Source organism: Anser cygnoides, chromosome 27 (genome assembly GCF_040182565.1).
Source record: "Anser cygnoides isolate HZ-2024a breed goose chromosome 27, Taihu_goose_T2T_genome, whole genome shotgun sequence".
In the NCBI taxonomy this organism is placed as follows: Eukaryota; Metazoa; Chordata; class Aves; order Anseriformes; family Anatidae; genus Anser; species Anser cygnoides.
This window is the reverse complement of record NC_089899.1, coordinates 3,546,678-3,567,441: the sequence shown is the minus strand read 5'-3', so window position 1 is coordinate 3,567,441 and position 20,764 is coordinate 3,546,678. Positions and strand designations below refer to the sequence as shown.

Below are 20,764 nucleotides of genomic sequence, written 5' to 3'. Positions count from 1 at the left end.
GAGCTACAAGAGGTGACGTTCTACTTGTTATTGCATTTTATTTACTCATTTGCTGTTCCTCTGTCCATCCTTATTCCTGATACCTGTTCCAGCACTCTGCCTGCTTCCCTGCAGCCAGTTAGAGCCTGCGTCCTCCGCACCATCAGCTTCGCCTGGCAGAGAAATGCAGGTGCGTGCTTAGCGGTACCAGCTGACACCATGAACAGAAACACCACAAACAAGAACGTTCCCCCTGCAGAACTGTGGGCGTTTATGTATGATGATGCAAACACCTCCATCCTGACTCTGTTCTACTCCAAGTCATGTGCAAATACCTGACTGCATTTGGTTTGGTGAGGTACAAGACACTACAGCAACAGAAGGCTTATTGGTGCAACTTTGTACGAGATGTGGATTAGCTGAGACCAACGGTGCCTTAAAAGCACCTCTAAGTTCTTTTCAGGGCTGATGTAAGGCCATCAGAGGATGACAGCAGATCGCAACTAGACCCGCCACATCTCACTGCGCTGCTCTTCAGTACCCACCTCTGTGGGTATCACTGGAAGCACTGGGAAATACACAGAACCCAAACCAGCCTCCTTCAGCCACGATTAAAACAGGAGCCAACAGCAGCTGCTAGTGTCTTAGAGCACTCACATTACAATCTACCGTACACCCTTACAGTGCAACAGCTACACAGCAAAGTGTAAGGCAGACGTGTCAGACTCGTCCAGTTCATGATGGGAATTGGCATAACGATGGCACACCTCACAGCCTGTTCTTCTGAAAAGGAACCAATCTAGCCTCTTTCCCCCGCAGATCATCATGCAGTAGACTGGTGCAAATTCAGAACCGGCATTGCTTGAAGAGAGGGACAGGAAGCTCTCAGACGTAATTCTTCTCAGAGAACTTGCTCAGTGCTTGATGAGGAAATGTCCAATAACCTCCAGGCAGCATAGGGGTTGAGCTCATCCTGGTCTCTGCACAGTGCCCATACGTACAGCATCCGCAGAACCTTGTCCTGGAAGGAAAATCCTTGTTAGAGCTCGCATTACGGTCACAGACCTCCCAGCTCAGTACTGACTGCGGAGATGCTTAATGTTTCCTCCAGAGGCTTGTCATTTTTCTCTGTAGGTTCTAAGCCCGAAGGTCCCAAACAAGGTTAGCTCCAGCAACGTTTACTAAATTGTGGTTAGAAATTTATCGCGATCAGGAACAGATAAACTTTCCATATCTGAAAACAGAATTAGAATTCCCAAATATCTCTGGCTGACAAACATTAACTGACACCACGGCCAACTTTCTATTAACAATACATCAACTGTTATTACATTTCTGGTTTCAAACTGGTTTGACTTTCAGGCCGTACTGCTGTCTGTAGCCTTCAATCAAGTTTAAGGCTCTTCCCTCCAGCTTTGCCACTCCCAAACCAGCCTGAGAGCTGCATCCTCTCCCCACAGCTACATCACTAACACTCACACTTCCATTTGAGCAGCCCAAATTAACTGGAAATTATCACCACTAGATCTGAGGAGGGACAGAAGGTAAAAATAATAACTTAGCTATGTAGGTTAGATCATACCATGAATTGAATCCATTGTTTATGGTGTATTGGGTTTATGTGGCAAGGTTTTGGTAGCAGTGGGCTGCAGGGGTGGCCTCTGCGAGAAGAATCCAGCAGCTGCCCCATGTTAGATAAGGGCCAGTTTCAGCAGGCTCCAAAGGGACCCACCACTAAAAGTGTTTTTAGGTTTTTTATCTTGTTTTGTTTCTCTCTGCTCTAGCTTGTTAGTAATAGGTAATAAGTTACATTAACCTCCCTGGTGCTGAGTCTGTTTTGCCCAGGACAGAAATCGTTGAGTGATCTCCCCATCCTTATCTCAACCCCTGAGCCCTTTCCATCGGATTTTCTCCTCCTTTCCCTTTGAGGAGGGGAAATGAGAGAGCGGAGCTCAGCTGCCCAGCTGGGTAAAACCATGGCACATGGTCTTACGAAAATAACTCCCTGACTAGTCACTGCAGCGACACATGACAAAGTCTCTGCATCTCTCAGGAGAGAGGTGACACTGCCTATCAGACAGAAAATGTGCTCCTAGGAACCCAAATCTGACACAGCATCACAGGTACTACGATCAGTTTAACTGCTCTCCTTTTTCCATGACTGTTCCTTCCACAAATCAAAGTTTATTTTGATTTTACCATTTCTGAGTTGCCAAAGCTGCCCAGAAGGGAACTGAAACTTTACTCAAGCTTTCTGTCTAAATTCATCACTGCTACTAATGCACAGCCATCAGAAAAAAGTATGTGATGACTATTAGTACAGTCATGTAATGTGACTGAGCCCTGGATCAGGTTGCCCACAAAGGCTGTGGAGTCTCCAACCTTGGAAATATTCAAAAGATGTCTGGACATGGTCCTGAGCAACCCTGCTTGAGCAGGGGGTCAGATCAAACGAGCTCCAGAGGCTCCTTCCAACCTCAACCATTTTGTGATTCTGTAACACACAGGGCACAGCAGGTTCCTCCTCCCTCACAGACAGATTTCCAAACAAAAGGCAGCTGTTTTAGAGGCAGCACCAGATAAAAATTCACAAATGCACTTAAAATCTCAACTGGAAGAAAATTAGATAAAGAGGCCACGATACCAAGAGAGACTGCCAGGGCTGGAAGGCAGCACTGAAGCTCAGCCTGTTGCCAGAAGCCCTGAGTATCTGACCAGGAGGCATCTCCTTTATAAGGGCCAAAACCAGCTCCTATAAGCCACAGAATGTTCCCCAACACACCATTACAACTTCAATTGCTGTGAAGAAACCTCTAATACTGTTCTATACAAGTCCCAAAATAACCACAACAAAGAAAATACGTGAAAATAAAACTGACGGAAATGGGAAACTCTATGACTCCAGAAATAAATCGCTACATTTGTGAAATGACTGAAAGGAACAGAAAGGATCTCACCACCCTCCTATTCAGAGAGAGCCCAGGTTCCTGTCTATGGGCAGCCAGAATCGAGCCACAAAGTTAGCTATAGTGACAAAAGGGTCAACCACTCTGCAATGACACAGGCCTCAGATGATCAGGCCTCCCCTCTAATCATATCGGGCCCTGTGGTGTGACTGATTGACAAGGACGTAATTAAGTGCTAAGGGGAGGGGTTACTGTGCAACCTGACTCCTAAACAAACTGGCAAAGACCTGATTTCTGGAAAGTTAATGACCGAAAGACAATGGCCCTGCGATCCTATAAGTAGCGATCCCAAACAAGAATTCCTGGAGAGCTCCAAGGACTGCAGCAGTCTGCACCCTCAACCTCCCACTGAGCTCAGACGCCTCTCAGGGTACCCCTGAGGGGATCTCAGGGCTCACCCTTCAAGGAACAAGCTCACCCACAAACCCTAGCCAGGGAGTAGGGTGAGTAATTCACTCTATTACTGTTTTGGAAGCATGCAACTGGATTTAGAAACACTGCAGGACGCTGCAGGCTGAACAACCCCAACTCCCTCAGCCTATCCTCACAGGAGAGGTGCTACAGCCCCTCACACGTCTTCCCCTCGAAGGGGGATATTCCCTGATATTCTCAGCAACGCCATTAGAGCAAGACAGCATGCATTTGTGTGTGAGTTATAACGTGTATGGATAGGTGAAATGCAAATACACCACACACCGCTACAGGGAACTGCTACAGAGAGCATATAACTGACACGGCTAGCAGGGGGCCTAGGGAAACCATGTGCAGCCGGTGAACATCACTTACCGGATCGCCTTCTACCACTTCCCCTTTCTGATTCTTTATTACCATCACAATCTGAGCTTGAAAAGTGATGATTAATACTGGTCCCTGCTCCATCATTTTCCCCATAGCCAGCTGCAATTAAAAAAAAAAATCTATCAGAAAACAGACATTTCTGCAGATTAAGGTAAAAGCAACAAGTGTTTAACACAACTATTGTGACTTGACACAGCTAACAATCCCACCTCCTCCAAGCACTGAATTTAGTTATTTTCACCCAGTTATACCTGCTCTGTTCACACAAGTGCTACATGCCTTATCACAAAACTTTTTCCCAAAATCTTTCCTTCTTCGGGGAGGCACCAGTCGCTTCTCTCTGGTGACCGATGACAGAATGCAAGAGAACAGCACAAAGCTGTGCCAGGGGAAGTTCAGACTAGGCATTAGGAAAAATTTCTTCACCATAAGGGTAGTCAAGCAATGGGGCAGACTTCCCAGAGCGGCAGTTCATGCCCCATGCCTGTCAGTGCTGAAGAGGCATTTGGATAATGCTCTCAATAATATGAGTTAGGGTTTTTGTTTGTTTGTTTGTTTGTTTGTGTTTTTTGTTGTTGTTGTTGTTTTTTAGCTCTGAAGTAGTCAGGCAGTTGGACTTGCTGTTCTCTGAAGGTCTCTTCCAACTGAATTATTCTATTCTATACTTAAAAGATTTCCCAAAATTGTTCTGAAAGTTTTCACAGGATTTCCAAATCTAAAAACCTGGAAAAGATAAGCAGGCTCTGTTTCATCTTTTCCAAATTAGAAAGTAATAATAAAAGAAACCCTGCTCTTAAAAAAACAAAAGCAAAAAGCTACATTTTCCAAAGAAAATGCTTATAAACAGATCTTTAACATGAAGTAGTATTGAACTAGATTTTAAAATTTAATTAGCAAACTTTAGGTAGTAGGATTATATTCTTCTGTATATGCTTCCAAAAAAAAAAAAAAACAAACACATTGCATTTTATCACATAGCAAAGAATGCATCACAAGAGACAGTTACAAGAACATGCTACAATTTACAAAGACGTGCACTGCATTTTATACGTGCACATCGCTGCTTTAAATCACAAACTTGGACATCAATACCTGCTTCTCCAGCTAAGACGGGGTAAGCTATTCATTGTAGTCCCATATCCTACTCAAAACATCGACTGTATTATTCCTGCAAGAGGACAAGAACTCCTCCCCCCTGCTATTTTCAACAGGACATGAGAACCAGGAATGGAATGTATATGCATTTTATTCTCCCCTGAGGAAAACCCAGCAATTCTGCAATGCTCCTTTGCTTATCCAGAGGGAATCAGCTCTCTAGCACTGCAGTAACTCACGCCATTCCAGGCAAGGCTGCATTTTTGGAATGCGCCTGCTCATCCAGCAATGCATAACGCCCTGTAGTCAAGTATCTAAAACCAGATCTCACAGCTCTTTATCGGACCCATTTCTGGGACACTCGTTTTATATGACACCATCTGGTACTGACAATTTCTGACAACACACATTTCCGTGCGTGTTTCAAGGAGGAGGGGGACCACATCACTGATTAGGGTGTATCCTTTACAGGTACCAAGACTTCCATGCTGGTATTACTACCAGCTGAAAAAAACACTATATTCAAGACAGAATACATATCACTCCCCCCACATCAAGTTCAGAAATCCTGTTTCACAAGTCATATACGTAAAACTACATTTAGGCAGCTAAATGAATAGTCCTAACAAATATCAAAGACCCAAAATTTCATTAAACTTAACGGCAGCAGCTATCTAATGAAGTAGGAAATTAGAGTGCTTAAGCAGGTACCTGGAACATGAGTTCTTATGCTGATGTTTTAAAGACTCAATTTTAATTTTAATGCTGCAAACTTTGTGGCATGTGAACTCCCTTAAAATCTTCTCAACATTCTTTCTCAAATTCAGTGAACAGTTTTTGTGGATGATATCACTCAACATACTCCTATAAATCCTTCCTAGGGAAATGCATTTAAAAATTTAAACATACAGCATCCTTTTATGCTCCTTTCTTGCAACACAAATGGTGTAATAAGAACTGTACTCATTATTTTCCACATCGATCATATTTCAACTAAGATGATGTAATTTTCTTGAGAAACCTTATGTGAAAATAGACTTCTAAAACAAGCTAACAACAAAATGTCTTCTCATGCACTACTCAGAATCAGTGCACAGCTCTATACTAATTAGCACCTACAGAAGAAAAAAAGTTATTCAGCATAAAATGAAATCGGGTTTCCCAGACACTAACAATACAGAAAAACATTTGATTAAAATAAGAGGCTTACAAAAAAAGCAGTCATGTTTATTACTTCCACAGCTTTAATTTTGTTCAAACATGCTATTTATTGCTCAAGATATTCAGGCAAATTGCAGATGCTACCGAAATCTTCCTGCTCATTTGGCACATGCTTGCAGTTAATACCTAACTTATCAAACTGGTAGGAACGACTTCCTCTGCCCCTAGATGGATGAGAAAATTAAAAGCCTATCAGGCACCAATGCAAAATGGTCTGAGGAACAGGACCAAGCATTAACATTCTGTGTTAGGAGACGCCTTGTCTATTAACAGGTAGATGATTTTCTTGTTCCCTGTGAAGATACTCAGCCATTAAGCAGGTCAGCTCCCACTGTTCTTTTGTAGGGCTACACATGACAAACTCTTTAAATCTTTTGCTGTAGGGCATCTCCTCAGATGTTTCTGAAGCTCTCCTGCACCCACTCCATTTTTTTTTAATGATTTGAGCACAAAAAGAAAGACTCACGCACAGGGCTGCAGACAGAAAAATCTGCATCAGTAGAACTCCTTTGAGCAAACCACCAACAGCACCAAATTCTGTTCTCTTGGTTTTCCATCATGGCTGCTGAATTCTTCCTAACTTCTGGTTTTGCAGGTGGATATGACTATAAGGAAGCACCATCCAGCAAGCCAATGTACCCAAACAACATCAGGAACAGCTCCCACTTTATGAACAGTATTTATTATCACCATGTTCCATTTTAACCTCTGCCTGAAAGCTCGCCATTCTCCACGTCCTTCCCTTGGACCAGATCACCTGTGGGTTTAGGTCCTTATTCTGTAGATGTAACTGCATTCTCTGTTCCTCCAGGAATGGCCCTGCCCCTAGCTTTATGGTAACTGTCTGAACAGATCAGCAACAATTTCGTATTTCTTTCTAGATTACTGATGAAAACCCTGAATACTGTCTGACCTGACATCAGTCCCTACAGAGACACTTAATAACTCATCAATGAGGAAGCTGGGCAAAAACACCAGGAGGCCTGCGTGGATGAACAAGGAGCTCCTGGCCAAACTCAAACAGAAATGGAAGTGGAAGCAGGGACAGAGAGCCTGGGGTGGATACAGTGACACTGTCTGAGCAGCCAGGGAGCACGTTAGGAAAGCCAAAGCCCTTTTGGAATTAAATTTCCCTAGGGACATCACGGGCAACAAGAAAGGTTTCTATAGGTACATCGGTGATAGAAGGAAGACAGAGGAAACTGGGGGCCCTCTCCAGAGGGACTCTTTCTCAGGGAGTGTAGGACAAGGAGTAATGGCTTTAAACTAAAAGATGATGATTTAAATTAGGTATCTTTACCTCGCTAGTCATCAAGAGCCATACAGAACAGCTGTTAACTCTCTCTGATAACTGTTCCTGCACAACCTAGGGTCACAAAGGCATTGCACGTTACCATCCAGCGTAAGCATCAACAAAGCCCTTCACAGAAAGCACTGGGTTAGTGCTACTTGCCTTTATTATTAGCCTCTCTCAATCCATGGTGATTAAGACCAAGAGGCCCTGGCATAGAGGAGACAAACCACAATGCTGTAACTTAGGCGTGATCACACAGCAGCAAATCACTCCTTCTTATCTATCCCATGTCTCCCTTCCAGTAACAGTGATCTCTGTTAGCAGAAATAGTAAATACCAGAGTAGCATGAGGCAAAAAACAGCCAGAGCAAAGAAGAAGAAAAAACATGAAGTCGTGAGTTTCTAATTCATTCCCCAAGGTGAAATACAGAAAAGGATACTCACATCAATGTTGTCAATGTCCAGAATCCTGGAGTGGAACTGGAGACCCATGGCTTTGGCTTGCTGGATTGGATGAGCAAGCTGACTGTAAGTCTAAATGAAGGAACAAACTTGTGTTACATGTTTAAATTTGTTCTGTCAAAGAAAAAGAGATTTTCTGCTTAGCAAGAACCATCAGAAAAGAGTAAAAGTCAGTTTTTTTCTGCAAATATGCTGAACGCAAGTGTCTTGCAAAATGTCAAACAGCTACATCAAATGTTCTGGGCTTCACATAACCAAGTTCTCCCTAAGAATCCCATCTCCCCTGGACAGAACAGGAGACCCATCATTCACAGCAGAATATGCACACTGAGTCAAACTGGCAGCCAAGGAACTTGCAAGTTCTGATCTGAGAGCAGAAAGGGAGAAACAATTTGGAAATGAAGCTGGTTTCCTAACGCTCAGCCAGAACCTGGAGGCAAACCAGCACCTCCTGCCACCTTTTAGGCACATATGCTTCATTATTTATGCATCGAGAACTGCTGTTGGGGATTCAATATCACAGTATTTTTGGCTGCTGTCAAACAAACAGGAGGCAGCCCCTACCATGCCTCCCCACCACTAATCCTCTAACCTTTGTCACAAGCATTTAAAGGCAAAAATCCTACAGAAGTATACTGATAGACTAGAGCAAAGCTGGAGTTACAAAACAGGGACTCTAGGGACAGCAGGCAGAGACAGCTCTATGAAACACAGAGTTGCAGAATGGTTTAGGTTGGAAGGGACACCTGGATGTCACCTGGTCTAAACTATACTGTCAGGCCACTGTTTTAGGTAAACTATAACTCTGTATACTTGCCTTACTGGTTTGTATTCCAACATTTTAGCAACCAGTAGCACAAACTTAATGCTTTCAGTATGATTCTGCTCAAGAACCTTCATCTTCTGGATTCTCATTAATAGGACTCCTTTCCTACCTTGCCTTATTTTATGGATGATTCTTGACTTATGAGCTTAATTTGTAACTACAACCAGCTTAGAAGGGCTTGCTCTGTGTTTTATAAACCAAAGCAATCTGCTACTTCCCTCTGGAGATTTGAAAGGAATTCTATGGTACGATTTCAAAGGTGGCTTGAAACACTGAAGACCTGTCTTTACTTTCAGACTGCTTTAAATATCCTACTTTTACATCACGCAGTATTGTTACAAAGACATAACAACAGCTAACCTCAAAGACTGTAAATACTAAAGACTGTCTCTTCCAGCGTGTGAATTTCCAGCCCTCTGGTGGTGGTCATTAGTAAGAAGAACATTCATTTTAAGCAGTTAAATTATTTAGAAACAAATCAAGTATAGGCCTGCACAGCTGACAACGGAATTATTTTGGAGCAGAGTGAAGAGGAGAACAAGTGTCTTGTCATGTTTAAATGATATTGTCAGGTAAAGATCTGCTTCCATGAAGTTAAATGAACAGTACTATCACTGAATCACAACAAATTCATATTCAATCCTTCAAGAAGTTTATCCAATACTGAAAAATTATACCAGTACAAAATAAAATCACCATCTAGGCAATAAATTCAGTTTTCTGCAGCCAGATTATCCAGGCTGCTGATTTTCTATGCTGCAATTTCAGAAAAACTTGAGCCTGCCAAGATTGCTGGGATACTGCAGTGGAGCTGCGTTTGCGTTACAGTTCCAGGGAAAACTTGCCCCTGCAAGCAGGAAATCATCACCTTTCTGGGTCAGCTCAAACATCTCTGCACCTTTCCACACCGTATCAGGGATTCTGCCCAGTGCCATGACAAGAGGCAACGAGCGCAAACTGGAATCCAAGAGGTTCTGGCTAAACATCAGGGGCGTTTCTTTTCTGTGCAGGTTACAGAGCACTGGAATGGGTTTTCCAAAGAGGCTGTGAAGTCTCCACCCACACAGATCTCCAAAAGATGTCTGGACGTGGTCCTGGGCAGCTTGCTCCAGATGGCCCTGCTTGAGCAGCAGATTTGACCACAGGAGCTCCAGAGGTGACTCCCAACCCAAACCATTCTGTGATCGAGATACCGGGGGATGCAGGGCAGACAGAGCCAACAAACCCAGCCACCCCAACACAGTTTCTTCATACTGTGCACTGCTGTGCTCGAACACAGCTGACCATACACTGTCTTTCCACTCATTCCCCATAGCTTCAGGCTCCATTGGCTCATTAAAGCTGAAGTAAGTCTCAAGTTAAGAGGGATCTGTGTGTTCACTTCGTTTTGCATCTCTCTTAATAAAGCCTCCTACAAACCAGTCCAGTGTCAAGACGCTCAAATAGTTCCAGGAAAATCAGGCAGCCAGAGCAATGCTGGGATTATGTTAAACATAATGGAAATGTGTGAATTGGGGCTGCATACGCACTAAGTTGATTGATGCTGCGCACTAATTTGATGAAGCCCCATGAAACCTCACGTCAAGAGTTCTTGAAAGACTCACTGACTCTTGGAGACTTCTGTACTAGAAATTACTTCAGTTGCCCCTGGAATTTAGAATATACAGTGCACCAATCCTCAAAGGCTCTACTAAAGCCCATCCAAATCAAGAATGGCTGTGTAGAACTGGAGCTAGTTGGACTAGTTTGAGCTTCTCTCTCAATTCACTATCTCTCATATCCGTACCATTCCAGAAATCCACTGCATTAGCATTTTATAGTATGAACATTTGAGATGGGGGAGTAGCCAGGCAGAACAGGTAAGCAACATCACAGATGCAATGGCTAGATGGCTTGCAAAGAAAGCACGGCACACCTGCTTATAAATGAGAATCCTAAACCTTTTCAGACATTTTTAGTAGCTATACTTACTGCTTCGTAGCACCAATCTTTGAGGATCTCAAGCTCTCCAGACATCATAGCCTAAAATAGAAAAATCAATAAAATTTGAACATTTTAAAGTACATGCCTTGTCTGAGAGTTGAAGTAACAGCACTTTCAGCAGCAAACTATTTTAAACCCCACATCTGATGAAAACCTGACGCAGGAAAAGAGCAAGAATTATCAAAAAGGAACAGCAATAAGAACTTCTATAAAAAAAAAAAACACAGACCTAGTCAGAGGTACATAAATCTTTAGATAATTAAGACACAAATTTAAGTCCTACTGTCTAGCACATCACCAGAATGCACCCTACCCAGAAATCCTGGGAGGTGGGATCTAACAGAAGCAGGAGTACAAAACAGATATAAGGTCCATAGTTTTTAAGGCTGAAAAATTGTCAGGGAACACAATGAGCAGAAAAATCACACTGCAACTCATAAAAAGGTTTATCTTTAAAACTGTGTAATAAACACCTGGAATTCATAACAAGACAGATGCTAGAAATTTAGCAAATTTCAAAAATAAAGCTAGTTCTACGTGGCAGGGTGTTTTCCAGTGTAATGGCTCTAAATCTTTATGCTCGATGGCATCAGCAAGCTGGCCACGTACAGCCTGAAAAAACTCTCCCGTAAAAAACTGCTCCAAGTCAAGCGCACCACACTTTTGCAGCTTGCTTTGGTGACAGGGCACTGTCAGGACAGGGAGCTGGACTGGACTATTCACTGTCTTATTTCACTGCAGACATTGCAGCTTCAGTCATGCCTCTGATACACACAGGTCAGTCACTAGAAAGACAGAAGTGACAAAAACGAATTATGCATCAGTTTGGATGGTTGTATCTATAAGCATCAAGTTGCTTTTTTTATTCATCCTACAGTGCTACCTCACGACTAGAGTATCACAAATATTTCTGTGTATTGGCATGTATCAGTTTGAGATAAGATCTTCCAACATCATAACACGCTTCTGCATTACACTGTAGGATGACAAAAATGACACTTTGCTCTCTATTAGCATTTATTTCCTTCTCTTCAAGCCTTGATCTTTCCAATCTCATACAAATGTCTCAAAACAATTGCTATTGTACCTCTTTGAATACCCTCCTTTCACAGGCTTTCCTGACATACTGTAACAGTGAGCGGAACTATACACACCTGTAGTAGCATCCTTCATGGATTTACCTTGTAGCACACCCTTCATCTCTGCTGTCATCCTCTGAGTGTTTTCACAACTTAGTCTTTGAAAAGTTTCATATACTTTCTGGACTAGGGCCAGAAATATTTTCACTGAACCATTCGTTATGACCTGGTCTTCAGGAGCAGTTACAGATCATTTAGAAAGCAGCAGTGCACATGCACCAAATTCTTTCCCTTCACCAACATCTGATGCTCAGAACTGCTCGTTCACCTAGTTCAGTTTGATCCCTCTCGTGTTCATACTGTTACTCATGGGAGAAGATGGCCAGTTGTTTTTCCAGGCCCAAAGAAATTTGGCAAGGCTATTAAATTATGAAATATGTTTTTCAACTAAACTATAATGGAAAATGCAAGTTCCTATTCCTAAGATTACTGTACGTAAGATCCCGTGCAAAGCTGGGTGCTTGAGAAGCAAATACAGTCCCTGCTTTTAATTTTAGCACTAGGAAACTGAAAGAGAAGTCTTCTATATTACAGTAAGGGAGAAAATAAAACGAATGCATCACACTCTGTCCCTACCTTACCTCCAAGACATTGGGGATTATATCACACTCGCATTGCTTTAAAAAACGATCTTTGTCAAAGGAGGGATCCACTTTGAGTATCTCTGTCAAAACCTCAGACATTTCTGTCTTCGAGAACAATCCACCTGATAAAACAATTCAGAGAGACCGTTGCCAGAAAACAAGAGAAAGATGAACCTTGGGTTATCTAACAGACGGAAGAAAGACTTATCTTGAAACACCTACAGGCTGTAGGTTACGCTTGAGATTTATCCCGCCCAAACACTTGTCATCATATTGCCAATAGCAGGTTGCTACACTGTATGGCACTGGATAATGATCCATGCAAAATACAAAAAAGCTCCCAAATCTTTCCCAAAAAGCTGGTACCACATGGGGTACAACATCACAGACAGTCACTAGCAACACAGCTAGAAGGCCAGAGAATGGCAGTTAATCAAAGCAATGATTAAGCATTACCTATCAAATCAGTGACTTTGTCTGTGACAGCTCTGGAAGCTCGAATGAATGCATTATCACTTTCATCATACTTCATTTTCATTGCGAAGAACCCTGAAAGAAAAGGAGACATGAGCAGCAGCGTCCTTCCACTAAGTTCCTGAACTAGAAAAATCAAGCAACGGGTTGTAGATGAAACCTGCTAGCACTCTTCCAAATCTCTTTGTTGATTAACAACGTTTCATTTCAAAATCTAGTTTTCTCCCCATATTCACAGAATCACAGATTTTAGGGACTGGAAGGGACCCTGAAATATCATCTGTTCTGATCCCCCTGCCGGAGCAGGAACACCTAGATCAGGTCACCAGGAACACATCCAGGTGGGTTTTGAATGTCTCCAGAGGAGACTCCACAACCCCCCTGGGCAGCCTATTCCAGTGCTCCATCACCCTCATCGTGAAAAAGTTTCTTCTCATATTTAAGCAGAACCTCCTATGTTCCAGCTTGCACCCGTTGCCCCTCGTCCTATCATTTCTTTACACTTTTCAGAAATATTAAACATCTAGATGACTATCAAAAGTTATCGCCCACTGTAGTAGAGATATCCAGTACTTTTACGTTTTGCAAAAAACAAACGACGACAACAACCTAATGACAAAGTTCCCCACACTCCAGAGTTGTAAGCGGATGACAGTAGAAACCAGCTCACTGAAAACAAGATTTTTCCTCACCATAAGCTCAAGGACAAGAAGAGGCCTGCCCTATCCCCGGTGACATGCACTTCTGTATGCCCTGGCCTCTTAACAGTGTAAAAGCTATCTAGAATTCTTTGAGCAACGGTGAAGGTACCTACAGGGAGCTGGGACTGACCAAAGACAATGCCTGATTAGGGGAGAGATGTGCACACAAAAGGAGCAGCTTGGAAAAGACACATAGTTGACAATATTGCAGATCTCCTAATCAAACCACCTCACAGCAACAGCTACAACAACAAAAAAATGTCCTGATTTGCATTATATTTAGACTAGTTGCATAGATGGCGTCAGATCCCACAAGACAAGAATCAGATCAGAGAAAATAACGTGCTACTACTTTGCCTTTGGAACACTTACTATTGAACACCACATTGTTGTCCTTGAAATCTTTCCACTGCTGATACCATTTTGAGTCCTTATGCAGCACCATACCCATGGCCTCTCTAGAAAGTTCAGAAGATGGGTACTTGTGAACAAGTAACTTACATGAGAGTGAAAACAAAAAGAACGACAGCCCACTGAATATCACTGCAGCATGCAGTAGCAGTGACACTGATGCACAGCATATAAGATACATGATTTAGTGGAGCAAGGCAGTACAGAAAGGAGAGCACAGACTTAGTCCTGCCAAATGTAATTCAATAGCAAGATGTTAGAATTGAGAAAAAGTAACACCTGCAAGTCATAGTTTCATGATAGAACATTATGTACCCACTTTGTATTATTAAATGCCCAACTTCACTATCAGAAGATACAGTATCATCAATTTGTGGTGGCAATTTGCTCTCAGACCTACCTGCTTTGCTAGGTCACACCTCCCCCTACAGCTTCATTTCAGCACTTTAACCATTTTTGATCTGCAGTTAAATTTTAAAGCTTTTATCAAATTGTACACAGAAATATTTACCCTAAATTATAAACAATACATACTCATTAGCTTCAAATACTCGTTCCTCTTTAATCCTCTCGCCTGAGAATTCTGTTCTTTTTCGTAGCCGCTCTGGACGCTTGTAAGGACCAGTCTGCCCTAAAACACTTTCATCTATTTCCTTCTTAACGGTTTCTACTCCCTGAAAAGAAAATACCCCTATTAGGTTGATTTATTTTTCCTTCCCTCCTTTCCCCCAAAATGAAAATTGTTTCTGTTGAAGGAAGAAGATAGGTTATTCTTGGCTCTCTTACTCAGCAAATGGTTCTTTGCTGTTATCTATGGACAAACACACCAGTACCAAGGCCTTCTGCTTAAGGAGTTACATCTGGGACTGCAAACTTGTGGTTGTATTGAATCTACCTGAAGTTCTTACAGTGTAGTAGAAACCACAGACACAGTCAACAGTCAAACCCTGATGGCTGCTTACAAGGTACAGCCTAGCAGCTTGCTTCAAAGAAGGGACAAACAGTTCTCAGATTAGGAAGCAGCTGCAGTAAGATAACAGGTTTCAATAGAGAAAAAAAAAAAAAAACAGTGCAGAGTGGCTAAAATTGATGTCTAGCTAGCCAATTGGCTAGTAGAGGACATCTTATGAGAAACAGAAACTGACTTGACTGTTAAGACTAACATTCCATCTTGCCTGGTATCTCCTCTTACAAGGGCTAAATCTAATACTTCTGAGGAGGCACAGGTAACCAGTCAAGTGGAATATTTATTTTTAAGCTAATTGACAGTTGATTAGGTGATGTCAAAACATATGAGTGGTTATTTCTTTTCTAGGTTATTTATTTTCTAGGAAAGGAGAGCTTCAGGCGTGCCAGTTTTTCAGTCAGTAGCTCCCAAGAATACCACTAGAACCTGTCTACAGAAAAAGGACAGTTACTACTCTACTCCACAAACAAAGATACCAACTTTCCCCATTACACTTTTTTAATAGAAGCTCAGCTACTCGAGACTTTTCTAGGGTTACTGAGTGAATGCTACACCTATAAAATACATTTCTTCAATTTATCGGCTTATTACAATGGCTCACAAGCAGTACCTCTTAATGGAAAAGGTCTTAAAATAAAAATTTTGCATCTAATTTTATACTCAGCACAAGCTTGCACGTAGCTTCTATGTTAACAAGCAGTGTCCGCAGCACTGGGTCCCAGAGAAGCATGGGACTTAGAGAAATAGCTGAGAAATAGCTGGAGTACCTGAGAAATAGCTTTGAAGGCTGCTGTCTTGCCTAACTTCTCCCCTCCTTTTGTCACTGACTCTGCAGACTGCTTCGCCGTTTTTGCTGCTTCTTCCACACCTTCTTTTATCTTCCGGCCAATATCACTCTTACTTACTTCATCCAAACTCTGGAACAGAACAGGGAAGAAAAGATCACAAAAACACAGGTGAAAACACATTTTGAGTAAGCCTTCTTTATGAATGCTAAAGACCTGATGCACACGCAATAAAACTAACCAAACCCAAGGTGAACACACAGTTCCGTGTCGCAGGAGAGACTTACTGGAATAGTGGCTCGCCACTGAAACTCAGACAACGTCTGTGCAGAACAATAATTTGGCTACTCACAGGACCATACCCATTTGTAATGGCTGCTACCCATACATTTAGAAAATATTTTTTTTTGACTTCAAAGAGGAGGACCAACGATGCCAGAGTAAAAATATCCCAGTTCTGTTCTTTGAAACAGTTAGGTACTGCTTCTTAAGAGAAGGCACAGTAGCGTTGAGACAGCTCTTTGCTACTCAAATCTTCCTACAGAATTAGCAAATGCATTTCTCAGTCCAACACGTTCATATATATTACTTAGGCTGTGGTTACAAGAGCCAGGATGCTGCAACTTTGTTAACAACTCTGTCCTTTAAGATCTGCAACAGTGATCATCTACGCTATAGCAAACAACTTGCACCAACAAAAAAAAGGTGATAATTCAAATACACACAAAACACAGAACCTTAGAACCTAACTGCCATAGGGAAAGGTTACTCCATGGCTGTGTTTTACCTCTTTAACTGTACCAGTGATTTCTTCAAGTTTCTTTTTAATCACTTCTGAGGTCTTCACTGTTTCAGATTCAATGGTTTTCTGTGGGAAAAAAAAAAAAAAGCACATAGAACACCCCATTAACATTGTAACATAGGGCAAAAAAAGAGCTACAACTGCTTAGGCCTCAGTAAGATTTATACATTTAGCTTTCTTCCTAATATATATATATATATATTTTTTTTTTTTCAAACGAGGAACACATTCTTACTGGAAAAAATCAGAAGGTAACACATTCTCAGCTGGGTAAAATCCATTTTCGGGTGCACACTACTGAAGTAATCAGCACCAGCATTTAATTACTGCTGTTTATAATTCTTTAAAGATTATAGAAGAAGTACTAACACTGTCAACATCAAATTTAATGTCCCCTTATTTTATCTGCTCATTATCTGAGAAATTCCAGCAAATGGTCTACTGGAAAGATTTCCACTAAGACATCCATTTACCTGTCAGTATTTACAGCCGAGCAGAACTTCTCATAAAAATAGGCATGCTAATAACTAAACAGTTCAGTTCTGAATGTTAAATTTGAGTCTTTCTAATAGCTTAGCGACTATGCAATGAAAACGTCAAAAGAATTAATGGGGAAGACTTACGTATTTCCTTCTTGCTTCTCGAAGAGCATCAGATTCTTCTAGCTTTTTAGCTTCATCTCGGAACTTTTTAATACTTTCTTTCATCTCTTTGTTTTTTGCTAATTCTTGTTTGATGTTTTCCACAAAGCCTGATATAAAACCCTTTCTTCCTCCTGAAGAATAACATCTAGACTAAAGAAAATTGTTACATGTTGCAGAATCCAAAGAGAAATTAAACAAGTATCAAAGCCAGCAGGTAGATTTACTTAAGCCAAGCACTGGATCACTTCTAATGTATTAAATGTTGTAGAAAAATGTACCACTGCCTTGAAAAAGAAGCACCTTCCCCTTAAAACAGCCAAGCATCAGACCCATTTCTGATGCCCCGTGAAAGAAATCTATATAGACATTAAAAAAAAAAAATGCTTCTCCAGGGGCAGTTTGACACTAACCAGGTTTGAAACAACCTGATAGATGAAGCTACTAGAGCACCACTCCTGAACTCTGTCACTTGGACTCTGCTACTACAAAAATCCTTGAATTTGTCAAGTATATCTTGAAAAGCTGAAACTTTCATCCTAGAACTGCTGCTTCTCAGAAATGTATCCACATCTGGCAGATTCAGTACTCTAACGGGAAACCACATTCATCCTAAAATAAAAAAATCAGCCATTAACCAACCTGATTGATCTCTAAAAGAGGTGTGCTCGTTCTATACGTGGTGCCACTGTGGACTGCAGGAACCGGGTATCTCCTAGATATAAGCCATATGCCATTGATGAGACATTTCTGCAATCAAAACACACAATCAAGTTAGCACACAAAACAAAATGACAGCAGTCTTAAAGAGCCAAGGAAGAAAGGAAAGAATACTGCAAATGGACGATATTTACTGGTCTCCTGGGAACAGATTCTGAGTGCTGAGTAACCTAAGGACTTGTGTAACCCAAATCACGCAAGCCAAACGGTTTCTCTGCAAGTCTCTCTCAAACTGCTCCCCCTAAAGAACAAAAAAAAAAACCACCAAAAAAAAAAAGCAAGCATGAACACACACACACACAAAAAAACAAGCAACCAACCTACCAAAAACTAATAAAAAAATAATAATTAAAAAAATAGAACAAAGCACGGTCAGAACAAATGGGCTTTACCATTGAAAGATTTAGGAAAACACTTTTTAACCTGAGACTATTTAATTCTGTGTCCAAACTAACAATGTGCCTACGTATTTTATCAGGCTTGTAGATGTTGAAAAGTTTTGTAAACTGTCATGCTGCCTGTGGCTATCCTGTGGCTTCAGGCTGAGAGAACTGGGCCTGTTTAGCCTGGAAAAGAGAAGACTGAGGGGAGACCTCATTGATGTATAAATATCTGAGAGGAGGGGGGGGGTCAAGAGGATGGAGCCATACTCTTTTCAGTTGTGCTCAGTGACAGGACGAGAGGCGACGGTCACAAACTGAAGCACAGGAGGAATACGAGGAATATGAGGGGGCACTTCTTTACTGGGGGTGTGCCAGAGCACTGGGACAGGCTGCCCAGAGAGGTTGTGGGGTCTCCTTCTCTGGAGATATTCAGACCCCGCCTGGATATGATCCTGCGCAACGTGCTCCAGGTGATCCTGCTGGGCAGAGGGGTTGGACTGGGTGATCTTCAGAGGTCCCTTCCAACCTCGGCCATTCTGGGATTCATTAACAACACAATGCTGCCAAACACCATAAGCCACATCCAGACATTACATCTGACATCATTGCCCATACCCTAATGGCTCAAAGATACACATTATGACAACTCACTGGGTTCCATGTTTCTAATAAGTCACATCTTTTAAGTTCAGCTCCCCCTTTTTTAAAGTTTTTAAGTCTTTCCAATTTTTTTAAGTTCAGCTCTGTAGCTCTACCTACATCCCACTTGCTGGACTGCTGAACTGAAAAGTATCGAGTTTGAATCAAAGAAGGAAATGCTCTCCACAGCCTTCAAATTTGCTGCCCAAGCCATCACTGAGGACAAGCTTTGTAACAGGCAAGAGTAAATGAGATTACTATATGCATAATTGAAACATCTACAATAATTAACCGTAAAAAAGAGCATTAAAACCTGGGAGAGAAGGCCTGCTGGATTTTAACAGATCGCAGTTCCTAGCCAAAATGCAGATTTCTTCTGGGCTACTGACCACTTTGGAAGAAATGCTTAATGCCACGTTTAGCTTTGTGCACATGAGAAGATCAAAAAGCTTCAAAGGGTGTCAAAAATAGATTTTGAGAACCAGAACGTTCGCATTGAATTAATACATCCATTCACCTCTCAACAAAGGAGAAAAGCCTCCTGGTTTATTTTCAGCCTTGTAAGACCCCATCAACAGAAGAGTCCTAGGCTACAGACAGCTCTGTTAAGACTCCCTAGAAGCTCCAAGGCAGACCTAGGCTAAATTTACTGCTTTCCCTAGCTTTATAGCAGCTCAGACTTGCAGCGTGGGTCACTGTGCTGAAGCTAACGTAAATCAGTAGCGTGGGCGAGGCCAGTGAAGGGGAAAGAGAACGCAGAAGGCCCCGAGCCTGAAGGAGGGAATCCCCTCAGCGGCACAGGCAAGGCAGGGGACGAGGAGGAAGGGGGGATGAGGCCGGAGGCTGCCCGCCTCTCCGGACAGCCCTCGGAGCTCCCGCCGCTGAGGTAACTGCGACCCCGGCGCCCCAACCCCGCTCCCCGCCGGGCCGGGCCGCGCCTCAGGGGACGGCGGGAGAGGAGAGGAGCGGCCCTGCCGGGGCTCCCGCTGACCCCCACCGCGGTCCCGCGGCGGGGGGGGGGGACCCACAGAGCCCGGCCCGGCCCCGGCTGAAGGCAGCGCCCGCCACCCGCTCCCCACGCTCACCCGGCAGCCGCCCGCCGCCGCCGCCGCCATCTTGAGGCCGGTGCGTGACCTTCGGGCGGCGCCGAGCGCTGACGCCGCTGCCGCGCGCCGCTGAGGCTCGGCCCCGTCACGGGCGGCGGCGGGACGGGGCCCGCGGAGTCTCTGCCTTAAGGCTCCCTTAAGACAGTTAAATAAACGATTAAATTCAGGCAGCGTTTGCCGTTGTGTTGAGTTACGGCCAGCTCCTGAAGCCCAGCCCGTGACAAACCGCCTCTGGATGTCCCCGGGAGCATTCACAGCCCTGCACAGCCCTACCCCCAAAATGAGAGTCAAACAACATCGTAACTAACATTTTTTATTACAAAGAGTGCATTTTTTTTTTTTAATCCAAAACAGAAGATCAAGTGCAGTATCCGCTCTTCTGTTCTTCCCAGCATCTCTCTCTTGAGACTAGGCAGCATGTCGAGCATCTCCTGAAGTACCTCCTAAAATATCTCCTGAAGGGGACATTCCCGCAGGTTTTTCTTCAGCTCTGGGAACAGCTAGCTAGTTTCGTAGCAAACATACCAACTCAGGGGGTTGTTCGCTACATTTTCTGCAATAGCAAAGCTGATTTGAGATTCCTACGCTTCCCTGCATCAGATTACCTTTCAACAGCAGAGCTGTGCAAGAGAACTGTCCATTACTGAACTGCAATATAAAAACTTTGCGTAAATTGAGCTGTACATCCTGTAAGTGCTTCTGTGAGCATAACTGAAGGACAATGGGCATGAGAATGAGCTTTTGGAAAGGGCGTTTATTTTATGCTAGCTTTTTGTGACTGACAAAGC

At 42.8% G+C, this 20,764-nt stretch overlaps 1 protein-coding gene across 2 annotated transcripts; it reads right to left on the bottom strand.

The window, feature by feature from the left end:
• Nucleotides 1-226: 226 nt before the first annotated feature.
• On the bottom strand, nt 227-20,092 carry TIMM44 (translocase of inner mitochondrial membrane 44). Of its 2 annotated transcripts, XM_048077615.2 has the most exons (13): nt 19,956-20,092; nt 17,771-17,878; nt 17,111-17,281; nt 16,473-16,553; nt 15,668-15,817; nt 14,468-14,607; nt 13,895-13,980; nt 12,804-12,896; nt 12,345-12,469; nt 10,613-10,663; nt 7,798-7,887; nt 3,732-3,842; nt 227-1,000 (listed from the first exon to the last, which is right to left on the bottom strand). In XM_048077615.2, the coding sequence occupies exons 1-13, from the start codon at nt 19,983-19,985 to the stop codon at nt 881-883; spliced, it is 1,356 nt and encodes a 451-aa protein (XP_047933572.2). In that variant the 5' UTR covers nt 19,986-20,092; the 3' UTR covers nt 227-880. The 2 variants fall into 2 exon arrangements, with proteins under 2 accessions (XP_047933572.2, XP_047933573.1); XM_048077616.2 differs by lacking the exon at nt 19,956-20,092 and having other exon boundaries at nt 17,111-17,276.
• Nucleotides 20,093-20,764: the final 672 nt, after the last annotated feature.

Bases quoted from the DNA above. Each gene is read 5' to 3' on its own strand.
- TIMM44 (XM_048077615.2), bottom strand. From the start codon at position 19,985: ATGGCGGCGGCGGCGGCGGGCGGCTGCCGG. The intron at 16,554-17,110 runs GTAAGTCTTCCC...TTTTTCCCACAG, and splicing joins GAGAAGCAAGAAGGAAATAC to AAAACCATTGAATCTGAAAC. The intron at 12,897-13,894 runs GTAAGTGTTCCA...CTTTTCTTTCAG, and splicing joins CAACAATGTGGTGTTCAATA to GGTTCTTCGCAATGAAAATG.